At 37.5% G+C, this 13,461-nt stretch overlaps 1 protein-coding gene across 1 annotated transcript; it reads left to right on the top strand.

Annotated features, from left to right (window-relative positions):
* The first annotated feature begins 5,114 nt into the window (after positions 1–5,114).
* ENP (Phototropic-responsive NPH3 family protein) lies at positions 5,115–12,076 on the top strand. Its single transcript, XM_089149945.1, has 4 exons — positions 5,115–5,853; positions 8,517–8,586; positions 9,143–10,321; positions 11,109–12,076. The coding sequence occupies exons 1-4, from the start codon at positions 5,792–5,794 to the stop codon at positions 11,643–11,645; spliced, it is 1,848 nt and encodes a 615-aa protein (XP_089006071.1). The 5' UTR covers positions 5,115–5,791; the 3' UTR covers positions 11,646–12,076.
* The last annotated feature ends 1,385 nt before the right edge of the window (positions 12,077–13,461 follow it).

Here is a 13,461-nt window from a genome sequence, read left to right as displayed (position 1 = left end):
AGAGGGTGATGTGTGGGTTCAATCATGTCCAACTTTATAAAGAACATAGAACCTAGAGGGAATCTAGATGGGAACCCAAATAGCATCACAAAGATAGGAGAGTGATACATGAAAAAGGTGGAAAATTAAATAAGGAGGCTAGAGGCAAGAAGGAGACAAGTGGTCCCTTTGAAAGTTATAGAGCATATCAACTACCAACCATCATGAGAATGTGACCGATCAACATCATTTAGTTATGATACACTCTCCTCACGCCTAAATCCCAATAATTGCCTCTCTAGAACACCACACACACACATACATATGTACATATGATTATATCAAAAGCAAAAAGCCTAAAACACTCGCACACACATGAAGAAGATCATTGACTTACATGAGTATCTCCTCATGGGATCACCATGGCTTTGGTGCCCACTACTGGAAGTCCATTAATTACTTACTTAGCTACCCACCCCTTAATTGACACTTAATTAGATTATAATTAAGTTTAAGAATTTTCTTTTTCCCCTTTTGTGGCTTTTCCCTTTTGTGATGGGTGGTTTTTAGTAGTGAGATCGGTAGTGAGTGATTTCTAGTAAGGTGAAGGAAGAAGATAGGTGAAGAGAGAATTCATTCGTCCAATTTTTTAATAATAATGTATAAAAGTAAAATTTATAATTTTATTTAATTTAATTTAAAGCAAATTACACATAGACCCTTTTGTGTTTGCAATCAATTACATCTACTAACCTTACAAAAATCAATTACAAATGCTTTCTTACAATTTCAGCAGAGCTTATGGGTGAATTGCGTGCTGAAATTGTTTAACCGTACTGAACCGCGATGTCTAAAACCGCACTATATCGCACAATTCAAAATTCAGTATGACACTTAACGAAACTGAATTTCTAGGGTATAGTTCCGGTTTTAGGTACTCATACCGTCAATATGTACCAAAGCCATACCGAATTAAGGGATATAAATGTAATTTTACAATTACAACACTAATATATTTACTTGCTTTGTGCTTCACTGAGTTCACTCATCATCTTATATTTACTTGCTTTGGCTCTGTTAATATTAGATTATATCGATTGTTTGATCGCAATTTCATTAGGATCTTAATAAACTAATAACAAAAATGGCATAGGTTCGTTCGTACCAAAATTGTACCGCACTAAATACCATGTTAAAACCGTTTTTCCGCACTGATTTAATACCAAAACCGTACCGAATCGTTTTTGCAACACTGTATCGTACCTATGTAAATTCGGTACAATACGATTTTAGTTTTGGTTTTTGGTATTCAAAGTTGTTACCATACCGACGAAGTTGTCTATGTTATAACTTTCAATTTTTAACAGTAGATGACATCTGTAATTAATTTTTTTCAAGAATAATATATGTAATTGATTATGAACACATGAAATTTATATGTAATTTATCCTTTAATTTAAGTTGAGGATATTATAGTCATCTCATCTCATTTCTATTGTTACTTGTAATGATGTCAGTTTGAAGAAGACCGAGAGATAATATTTGCGATATAAGGATCCAACCCGCTTTTCACCCTCCAAGATAAGGGATTGCAATGTAAATTTTTATTTTTTTTGTTTTATTTTATTTATTTATTTATCTTTTTGGTAAGGCAATGTAAATTTTTTTATATGTTATTAATGAGGAGATATCGAGGCAACTCAGGGCCTCAGGCAGCCGGCAATTTAGTGAATCTTCCATTTTGCAGAAATATTAATGAGGATTTCTTGTGTTTGAGGTCTGGTCTGAGGCATGCTGGCATAGCAGGCCTGGTACCGTGCGTGAACTTATTCACTCACCAACCAATATTTAATGAGTTGAATTTGATATTTGCTGGAAAAAGTCAAACGATTTGGTTGATGAGCTTTCCCTTGGGCCACTCATATATATAGGTTTCCAGAGAGTAGAGAGCAAGCAAGATACATACAGGGTAATGGGTAATGGGTAATGGTGAAAACGTACGGATCGATGGTTGAGTAAAAAAATTAAGAATAGAAGAAGAAGAAGAAGAAGAAGGTGGGGTGGGTGACCCAGAACGTATGCAACAAGGAAGGTAAAAATAGTTGTCGTGGAGTAATTAATTGAGAAGAGGTTAAAATCAGGTGGGTGAAATCTGCAAAGTTAGCCTAATTTATAATATCACACTGTTGGGTCTTAATTAGAGTGGCTGCAGCTCCAATTCAAGAGAATGCATGCCACTGCTTCTGAGTTTTCTGTGTTGAACTTTTCATTCAAATATAATCTTTTGAATCCGAAAATGACAGGGTGAGACTTGAATATTGCGCATTGAATGCAAAGCTTTTGCTGTCAATTTCGACTGTTCATCTCATAGGTGATTAAAAATGAAACGGAGAGTCAATATCGAAATTTGTTGGCAGCACAGTACTGCACATTTAACGTATAGTATTAAAGTTGAACGCGAAAGAAAACACCATGCATTGATTTCTGTGTTAAAGTGTCTCCAAATTCAATTGCATGGGACCAGGGGCGGACCATGAGGCAAGGGGCCATGGCCCCCCGGATTAAATTTTTTATATAAATTTCCTAATTCCTTTGTTTTTTCCTTTTTCCTTCTTATATGGATGTCGCATTCCCCCTCAAATATTGATAATTTTAGGTAAATAATGGGCCTTGTTATTCTAATTAAAACTAATTCCTCAATCCCTTTTTTCTCCCCTTTCTCTCTCTTTCTTCCTATTTATTCTCTTCGTTTCTATAACCGTTAAGGATTTTGAAAAACTCTTATTGGCTTCAAATCAAATATTATTCTTTGGACTCTTCATCCCTTTTATTCTCTGTTCTCTCTCCTCTCTCCTCTTTCTTCTTATTTATTCTCTTCCTTTTCTTTCTTTCTATTTATTCTGTCGCTTCTGCGTGGCTGATTTGGAAAAATCTCTCCCTTGGTCTCTTTCTCTTTCTCATTTATTTATCGTTCTCTTTTCTCTTTTTTTTATTCTTTTTATTTGATTTTATATTCATGTTTCTTTTTTCTTTGCATTTTTATTATTTGATTTTGAATTGTGATATATCTATGTTGTGGTACTTGCCTGGTTTGCTCTCCCATTTGTTTACATCTCCCCGTTTGGCTGCTTTAATTTTTGGGTTGTCTGTATATATATTTTTTTCTATATTATTGCTTTAATTTACCTATTTTTGTCGGTTCGTTTCATAATTTCCTTTTTTTCATATGTGGGGTCCCCTTGGTGGGCCTCATGTCTTATACGGCCCTGTGCGTTGTCCCGGGGTTATCGCTCGTTCTTCGGCCCCCCCAATATTTCATCCTGGGTCCGCCCCTGCATGGGACACGGTTGTTATACAAATTTTGTCGTCCTCTTGGACAATCCAGAACTCTCAGATGTTTGTATTCGCCACAAAATGGTAAGTTAAAGTGGGGCTCTTCTGTCACCGAAATCCCCCACAACATGCTGCAGATATGGTTAGAAATACCAAGTTTGGTGCTGTTCAAAAATATCTAACATTTCTGGCTTTCAATAGTGTAGCAAATGGTGAAGGATGTGTGGTTCATATCACAGAGATGTTTTACCGAGGAAAAAAAAACCAGAGTATGGATAATCTACATGTGGTCTTTTTCTATCTCTCTCCTATTCATTAAATGAGGTTTATTTTTTAATATCGACAAAATAAATTAGAAGTGGATTCTCTTCCTGTATATATACTAATTAAGAGGTTATGAGAAAAACACAAACCCAAAACATTAATATGTTGCCATTTGCGGTGGATATGTTGCCAGATCCCTCCCCCCAAAGACGGTGTTAGATCCAGGGATCTATTAGCGGACTAGTTTTTCTCAGGGCTTTGTCCATATATGCAAGTACATGGAATAGTGATGTTTAAAGTCTTCGACATCAAATGAAGTGTTTGGGAGGTTCGATCACACATTTCCCAAGCACCAATATCCTTCCTTGTTAGTTGGTATGCCGAGGTCTAGAGGTGTGCTCCTTAGGCCCAGACTTCGTTGGATCAACCTTATCGCCACTAAACCTGATCATGTAATAAAGGTCCAGCCCCTGGTCTACTCTGAGTTTGTCTAGTTAGGGTTGGATACTACTTAAGGATCAAACTGAACTACTTAGTGCAAATTGGCACAAGAGAATCTTATCGGTCATTGGGGTACTCTTCATGGGTAACATATACAAATAACTAGAGGGTTAAAGAGGAACCTAATACATCAAAACTCCACATGATGAGGAGTAAATGATCACAAATAAAATTATACTGATTCACCAACTATTATTTGTTCAAGGAAAAAGTAATTTTTTTTTTCCAAATTCGAGCTTCTTCTTCTGATCCATTTTGTTAGCAAATCAGATTCCAAATTCCAACAATGAGCAAATATGTTGTTGACCATGTGACCATCAAAATCAGAACATTTCTAACTTTATTAGTGAGACAAAACAAAGTCACAAGACATACGTGATAAGAGACAAAGATCAAACCAAAAACGGAATATGCATTCTCAAGACAACAACTCCATCTCACAATTCGAATTATTTATTTAATTTTCTTTTCTGTAAATTAATTGCCCAAACTTGTAATACTTCTTGTCTGTTATTACTTATTAGCCAGTGGTTTGATTAGTTTATTTTTCTCCCTCCTCACAAGGGGTTAAAATGCCATTTCACGACTTTCAAGACAGTATCCAGGGTGTCATTACGTGGCAGAGATGCTTAATTGGCCAGACCGTGGACCGGGTCAACAAATAAAAAACCGAATCCTATGGATTCATTTTCAAATACTCGTAACGGTTAGAAATATAAAGCTGAGATTCGATATGAATGGTCAAGATTAAGGATGATCAAGTACGTGACATAAACCCTAACAGCCAGATGGACGTACCAGCATATAGTTGAGCCACGTGTACGGTCAGCAACAGATGATCGGGGCAACTCAGGCTTGGGTGGGAAGTAAAATTCCTGGAATGGTCAAACCACTAAGTACAGACCACATGGGGGAGTGAAGAGGGGTGGGTTTGGGAATTTAAAATTGGACGAAGGGAACAAGGAAGGGCAATTTGGTCATTAAAGAGGATGGCGTGCATTAACGGCATAAAGCTTCTTTAAAGCCTCTGGCCCGTCTGGAATGTAGTCCCCTACTCACACTACAGGCAATACCGATACAGTAATCACAGTTCACACCTCGCACACCTCTGTATTGTGTGCTTTATTTCTGCAAATCTCAGGAAGAGAGAGAGAGAGTGAGGGAGAGAGAGAAGCTCTTTGGGAGAGGAGAAGAGCAGTAGGGACTATTTTCACTGTTTCAGAGGTAAAGGGAAGAGGAGATCTCGAGATTTTACTCCCATGAGATCTTTGGGGATCAGAGTGATTTAAAGCAAAGGCGGCTAAAGGAAGATAGACTTCTGGGCACACGATATTTTTTCATTTATAATCAGTCGTCATCATCATCAGCCTTTGGCTTTGGGAACAGTGGTTTCGACCAAAACCGCTCTGGTTTCGAGTGGGCTTCTTCTTCTTTTGCTTGTGAGGGATGGTCAGGCAGTTTTCTGAGTGTCAGCGAATTAAAAGGAGACACAGAGAACGGCGCTTAGAGACGTAACATAAGACTAAGAGAGGGTCTTGTTGGGTTGTATCTTTTATGTTTGGGACCTTCTTGGGTTGAGCGGTGGTGCTGGTGGTTCATGTTTAGAGTCTGAGACTCTTGCTGGGTATGAAAGTTGTTTTTGCAGTGCTTGGTAGCAGTTTTTGAGGTGGGTTTACTGAGCTTTTTGAGTTTTAAGTGTCTGCATATTGGGGAGATGAAGTTTATGAAGCTAGGATCAAAGCCAGATGCATTTCAAGCTGATGGCAACTGTATCAGGTTAGACTTACATTCCTCTTTGTTTCTTAACTGTATTTCATCTCTTTATGGCTCAAAGCTCGTTCATTTCCTTCCCTTCCCTCTGTTTTTTCTTTCTTTATTTTATTTTATTTCTTTCCACTTTGTTTAGTCTATGTTCGCGTGAACTCATCTTCTGTTTATCACTTGCAGCGTTGCTTCGTCTCTGTGTATTGGATATAGTCGGTTTGCTTTTTTAGTTTCTAGTGTGTTCCCCATGATCTATCACCCCCAACTTGCCTAAAATGCCGGTTGATACTAGTTCCATGTGCTGATCATGCACTGCATTGGAAGAATAGTCTTTTAAAAATGGTGAATTCATAAGAAAATATTTTCCTTTATATTTTCTTGTATTTATGTGTAATAAGTACTGTGTTTCCAAATTTACTGCTACTGGGCATAAAAAATTTTGAGTGAGGGTCATCTGTTTACAACGTTGAGTTCGAGCCTGAAGCAGAGGAAGAGAAAGAAGAGGAGAAGTGTTTTCTTTGTTTTGTTCCTGTATTCGATTAGTAGGTGAAAGTCTGAGGTAAACAACTGTTTGATGCTGGATAGCATTCTATTATTTTGTAAGGTCTAGATCTAGGCTTAGATCTGATCAGATCTGATCAAGTGGTGGTCCATGAATTGGACTGTCCTTAACTTTTGATTGGCGATATTGTGGACCTAGATGATGTGATTTGGAAGAGAACTGTCTGTTTGCAGTCACAAAATACCAAATGGGAGGTATCTCATGCCATTTCAATAATAACATGCACATGTGAAGCATATTAGTTAGCCATTTATTTGTTTCGCTCACCTGTAATATTTCTTTTTTGCAGCAGAACTCAGTCCACTTGGTATATCAAATTATCAAATTCAATAATTTATCTTCTGCTTGTTCACATTCTTTTGGAGACTATGGAGCTCTACCGTTGAGGGATTGATCCCATTCTGTCTGTGTTACTCATTTGAACCAGATCCTTTGTTCAGATATGCTAGAGCAGGCATATTTCTATAGACAATCACGGAATACTTAGAGTATACATACATAATACATACATAAATGCATTTATGCATCTCTAGGTATTTTGGTCATTTGGCTGGACCATTTTATCCTTTAAAGGGTATGTTGAGAGATGCTCTGTGGCACTGGTTTCCATTGTCTAACAGCCTGGGACGATCTAAGATGTAGCAATCAAGTCTAGTTGTGCTCTTGAACCAATGGAGACTGTTTTCTGTGCATATTTTGGTTTAAGATCATTGAAGTATAGAACCTTAAACGAAACTTTATTGTCATTGATGTTGTCACTTAGTATCCAAAGCAAGATTTGTTAAAACAAAGTTAACAAGATGACAAAAGTCATATGCTGACTTGACTATGTGTCATTGTTTAACTGCGAATATTTCCATGTTTCTATTGGCTGTTGTTGATTTTGTTGAGACCCAACTCTTATTAGTTCAATATGTTGTTTGAAATCCTAGCATATTGGAGGATCTACATTTTCTAGTCTAACTGACTATCGGGCTCCTAAACTGACTATCAGGCTCCTAAACTAGTGTTCCATGTTGTTTATGTTCCCACGTTGAGAATGTGGATGAGGAATTTAAAATGTTCAGTAAGGTTAGAAGTTACATATTGCATTACTGCATACTATAACCCATAACGTGAGTTATTATGTGGATATAAAATTTTGAAATAGGTTGGCTTTAAAATTGATTACTTGATCTTTTAGTAGTTGTTGCATAGTGACTACTATGGTCCATGGCATACAATGGTGACTACTGTGATCCATGGCATACAATAGTGACTACTGTGATCCATGGCATACAACAATGATAACTCATTTAGGGGATACCTGAAGAGGAAGGAGCTTGAGCATATTTTTGAAAATTTTACCAGCTGAACCATTCCGTAGTTGAGGCTTAAGAAGAACATCTGTGATGAAATTACTGCTTGCAGTGTCTATAATGAGTTGCTTGGATGATAGAAGAACTTGGACTCGCACATGCTTCAGAATGAAGCCAATGGTTTATCAGTTGAGAGGAGACAATTTGATGGTTATGAACCCTCATGATTTTGTGATCCTATAATAGATGCTTCCTATTTGGGTCTTCGAGTTTACGTAATCGTAGGAGTAGATGTGTCTGTTGATGAATTTGTCTTGCCCTCTTGGATGGTGTATTTTGGTTAAGAATTCTCCTTTCATGCAGAAAAAAACAGGGGCCTAGGTTTAGAGGAGAGTTGGCTTGTGTTTGCTGGTGTCTTTGAGTTCTCATCACTGCACACAATTATTAAATTTATTAAACGGTGTCATTAATATACTTGAAGAAAAAGATTCTTGCTTTGGTAAGGTTGGCTTATTGAAACCAAGAGGTCTTGGACGCTTGCCTTACATTGCTTTAGTTAGGCTGCGTACATTATGACCCTCTCCAGTCCCTGTGGTGGCTGGAGCCTTATGCACTGGGTGTGTAATTTTTATTTTCATGTTTTCCCAGGTAAGGGAGTTAAATATTATTTCCATGTCAAAGTCATGCAATTATTCATTGTGCTTTGTCCTTGGACATCATTTGTTATTGATCTGTCTTGGAAATTTTGGTTATTTTCAAGCAGTTGCTTTCTTTTTATCCCCAATTTGTTTGTCATAATTCCTCCACTTGTGCAGGTTTGTAGCATCTGATCTGGCTACTGATATTGTTATAGTTGTTGGGGAAGTGAAATTTTATCTGCACAAGGTAAATTTTCTGACCTATATGTGGGTGAACTGCATTATTTGATGTGAACTAATTTTTTCTTGTCATTGGAAAATGAACTGAGAAAATGTGTAGAATCTTGGTTGGATTTGAATTCATGTGGTGCAGTAAATATTTTAGATGTTCTAGTAGCAATTATATATTGTAAAATTGATAATCAAGTCTTCTGACACATTCTATTTTTTGGGGTCAACTTCAGTTGTTTTGTATAAATAATGTCTGAAAAATCATCATCCTAAATAATGTTAAAGCAATGTTTGTTCTGCATTAGTGGTTTTCTCTATGCTACTCCATTGTTGACAACTCTGAAGGACAAAATTGACGGACAAAATTGACAGATTTTTTTTTTTTTTTTGGCTCTTTCATTCTCTATCATGGTGGAAGAAAAAATTTTGAAGTCTAAAAAGTACTTATCAGCAGGAGCAGTTATTGGCACACATTCTATTGAGCTTGTTGATTGGTTTACTTGATGAAGTATTGCTTTTAATGTTACATGGATATCCAGAACCAACTCTCAAACATTGAGCTCTTTGTGCAGTTTCCTCTGTTATCCAAAAGCAATCGTTTGCAAAAGCTTGTAATGAGAGCCAATGAAGAAAACACCAATGAAGTCTGCATGGCTGATTTCCCTGGTGGACCAAAGGCCTTTGAGATATGTGCGAAATTCTGCTATGGTATGACGGTCACCCTAAATGCTTACAATGTTGTTGCTGCCAGATGTGCTGCAGACTACCTTGAGATGACAGAGGATGCTGATCGTGGAAACCTAATTTTTAAAATTGAGGTTTTTCTTAACTCAAGTGTATTCCGCAGTTGGAAAGATTCTATTATTGTCCTTCAGACTACCAAGTCTCTTCTACCATGGTCTGAGGATCTTAAGGTGGTTGGAAGATGCATAGATTCTATTGCGTCTAGAACCTCAGTAGATCCATCAAATGTCACATGGTCATACACTTATAACCGGAAGTTAGCAGCAGCAGATCAAATATGTGAGAATGGGACAAGGCTACAACAGAAATTTCAATCTGTTCCCAAAGATTGGTGGGTTGAAGATATATGTGAATTGGATATTGATCTTTACAAACGAGTAATGATTGTTATAAAGTCAAAGGGAAGAATGTCTGCTGATGTGATTGCTGAGGCACTAAAGGCATATGCCATCAGATGGCTGCCAGATTCAGTTGATGCTCTGGTTTCTTTTGACTATTGTTTGAGGAGTAGGTCTTTGGTTGAAACCATCATCTGGTTATTGCCTTCTGACAAGGGTTCTGAATGTTTGTGTAGTTTCCTACTGAAGTTGTTGAAATTTGCCATCCTAGTTGGAGCTGGAGATGCACCAAAGGAAGAGCTTTTGAAGAGAATCAGTTGGCAGTTGGATGAAGCTTCTGTAAATGATCTACTGATTCCGGCACAACCACCAGAAGCTACCATTTATGATGTGAAGCTGGTGCAGAACATTGTGAATCGGTTCATAATGCAAACCCGACGTACGCAGAGTTTGGATTTTGTTGAGAAGCATGAGAAGGTTACAGATGATTTTGTGTTAGGGAGAGGGTCCTTGCTGAATGTTGGTAAACTGATTGATGGGTATCTTGCTGAAATTGCATCTGATCCAAATCTTGCCGTCTCTAGTTTTATTGACCTTTCACAATTGATTCCTGAATCAGCTAGACCAGTCCATGATGGATTATACAAGGCTATAGACATCTACCTGAAGGTAAGCATTTGTGCATGGTAAACCATTTAATTATCTTTTATTTACCTTGACCTTGAGAGGGAATGGTTTGATTCATATACGATGTGCTTAAGGGGCCAGGGGAAAGCCTAAAATGACTATGAAAATTGGCAAGGCAAGCATGCCTTGCTTAGGACTAATAACAAATAAGCATGCATTGCTTTAATAACAAATATGACTTTGTATAGAGTTGATTGGAGATAAAAGATACTTGTGGTCAGTATAGTTAGGATGAGTCTGAGTTAAGTTGTTGATTTGTGAAGCATGTGTGGGCATTTTCAATAGATTCATCCATGCATATGGTGCAGTAAGCAATCATACATATTTCAAATACACTGTATTTTTGGTTTCTTCTGCATCAGATAGGTTGACCGTGGATGCCAAAAGTCATGGTGAGTGTATGCAGCGAGATAATCCAATTAGAGTATATTTTGTTCGGTAGGCATCATCCAATGTTCATATTGGACAATGGGCTTTAGGTATCAAGTTCAATGTATGAATGTCCTAACTAAATGAAACCTCTGTAGCAATTCATGGAGGCATGGATGCACACAGCAAAACTTGTGTTCTTTACAGATCCTGCATTAGTTCTGTTTCTTCTCATTCTTTAAGTTGGACCTTTCTCTCCCCATCATATGGGCATTATTCTTCCTGATGTTTCCATAATGTATTTTGATGATTAGGCTTGTGTCATTCTCTGGAAGCTGAAATATTAAAATCCCTGTGAGTGATGATTGAAGATTTGAACCCTTTATTTTCTTGTGTTTAGGAGCACCCAAATTTGGTGAAAATTGACAAGAAGAAGATTTGTGGACTAATGGATGTTAAAAAATTGTCAATGGATGCATGCATGCATGCAGCACAAAATGATTCTCTACCACTTCGTGTGGTGGTCCAGGTCCTCTTTTTTGAACAGGCCAGGGCAGCTGCTGGGGTTCCTAATGCCCCTCAAAATGTTTCTCGTGCTAGTTCACGTTCTACTGCAAACACCGAAGATTGGGAGAAGACAGTGCCAGAGGACTGCAAATCACTTGAGAAACAGATAAGCCAAACAAAGATCAGTGACAGTGAGTGCCAGAGAAATGGTGAGAAGAAATACAAGGCAAGCAAAAACAAAGGTGGAGCTATGTTGCTTACATCACGATCAAGAAGATTCTTTGACAAGTTGTGGGTTGGGGTTACAGGGCTAGGTGAGAACAAGAGCTCTGAGACGTCAGGGAGTTCTCAGAGCCCAACTTCAGTCAATCCTGGGGAGACTAGGTCTTCTGGTTCTTCCTCGAGAAACAGACGGCATTCTGTATCTTGAAGCATTTAGATGTATATGTTTCTGGTGAAGTGTAGAAGATCGGATTATGAATCAAAGTGTAAAGGGTAGTGATATTTAGCTAAGGCTGATTTCTGTCATCTCTTCCTGCTATAGTAATTCAAAACCAAGTGTTGCTTCCAAAAGGTGTTATTAGCTTCTTGGATCCTTTTCTGGTATATGCTTGCCGGTTCTTGTAACTTCATCTTCCACAGAGTGCACTGATTCAGTCGGAACCTTCCCCCCCTTCCCCAAATCATATAATGAAATACTGATTATTTACTTCCAAATTCTTTTAAGGACTCCATTTTATCTTGAAGAAACAACTTAAAGAAGTCATTCTAAATTCCAACTGAAAGAGCTGTCAATGTTAAAACACAAGTAAAACTTACCCAGATTCCAGAAGAAACACAACCCATCAAATATTCTTGGTTTACGATGGTTAATTTACATCATTAATTATTTTTCAGAAGAAGCATGTATCTTGAAGCAGATAGAGAAGGCAAAACCCATGCTATACATGAGAAGCTGACACTGGTTACTAACCATAATAGTCAGAATACCCAAACTTTGCCTGGGTACTTCTTTGTTCATTGAAGCCTTCCCAAGCAGGGAAGACCTCAGAGAAGAAGAATGGAGTATTTTAAATAATGACTAATCTTTACAAGGGTTCTCAAAGGGAAAGCTCTTTTATGTTTTTGTTTCACAGCCACGCATTGCTAAGGCATATCTCTATCATTTAATTCTTTTCCTAGTCTCTAGCTTCATTTTTTATGCAGTCTTACCCTTAGAAGATATGGATGGCCTTGGGCCACTAGTGTTGGATTGGAGTAGAACCAAATATGATCAGACCTAATCCATTGCTTCCTTCTTTACTTTTGATGGCAATTATGAATCACTGAATTAAGTTAGATAAATTATTCCCAAGTACTGATGGAAATGTGGTCCATGGATTTCCATCACATAGCTGGTCCCCTCTTCCTCGTGCTTAACTAATTATCCTCTCTATATTTTTTCCATTTTCATATGCAAGTGACCAGACTTTTTCTTAAAGAAAGGGTGAATTCCATGGCTTTTGCACAAACAAAGTGTAGAGGAGGGAGCAATTGTCTTAAGCTGAGTTACTCCAGTCATTTTTGCTGACAAATTGTTTTGATACTTTTAAACTTCAGGCTATAAATGTGATTCACCGACCATTACATATACTCTTTTTTCTTTTCTTCTCGTGTCCTTTTTTTTTTAAAGTCAATATAAGAATCATTAGAGACAAAAAGAGTGGTGTTTTTAATCAAAGTAAGTTCCTTTTGTATATAAATTAAATCATTCATCATCTAGTGTCATATTCTCCTTCACCCTCACTGCACCTTTTGTTGGAATGGCATTGAAGACATGAACCACCTTTTTTTTTTTTTTTTTTACCTGTCCTGTCTCCAATTCCCTTTGGAGAAAGTTCTTATCCTCCATTTGACCCCTCCTTTCATCAATCCTATGGGTTAGCTTGGGATGGTTATGGATCTTAATATACTTTCCCAGCTTATCTATTTGTGACATAGCCGGCAAGATGGCCTTTGGGGCTATTGTACGTCCAGCATCTTTAGCGTGAGCGCAACCTTAGAAAACAAACTTCTAACTCCAGATCGTTGGATATAATTTGAAACTGTCATCTATCTTGATGTTTCTTTTAAGTCTCACTTACTTCTTCATCCCCTATTGTTGATGCTCGAAGGAACAAGCTTATTGTTGTACTTTTTTTTTTTCTTTTTCAAAAGGATTTTATTTAAGAGCAGAGCTCGAAGAAGAAAGGTTACAAAGATCTTTC

This window comes from Hakea prostrata, chromosome 3, assembly GCF_041222555.1.
Source record: "Hakea prostrata isolate BN-2017 chromosome 3, UWA_Hpros_2, whole genome shotgun sequence".
In the NCBI taxonomy this organism is placed as follows: Eukaryota; Viridiplantae; Streptophyta; class Magnoliopsida; order Proteales; family Proteaceae; genus Hakea; species Hakea prostrata.
Note: the sequence above shows the minus strand (reverse complement) of the source record. Positions and strands in the feature narration are given on the sequence as shown.

Excerpts from the sequence above, each read along its gene's own strand:
- ENP (XM_089149945.1), top strand. The coding sequence starts at position 5,792 with ATGAAGTTTATGAAGCTAGGATCAAAGCCAGATGCATTTCAAGCTGAT. Across the intron at positions 5,854-8,516 it reads GCTGATGGCAACTGTATCAG|GTTTGTAGCATCTGATCTGG; the intron begins GTTAGACTTACA and ends CCACTTGTGCAG. Across the intron at positions 8,587-9,142 it reads TGAAATTTTATCTGCACAAG|TTTCCTCTGTTATCCAAAAG; the intron begins GTAAATTTTCTG and ends CTCTTTGTGCAG.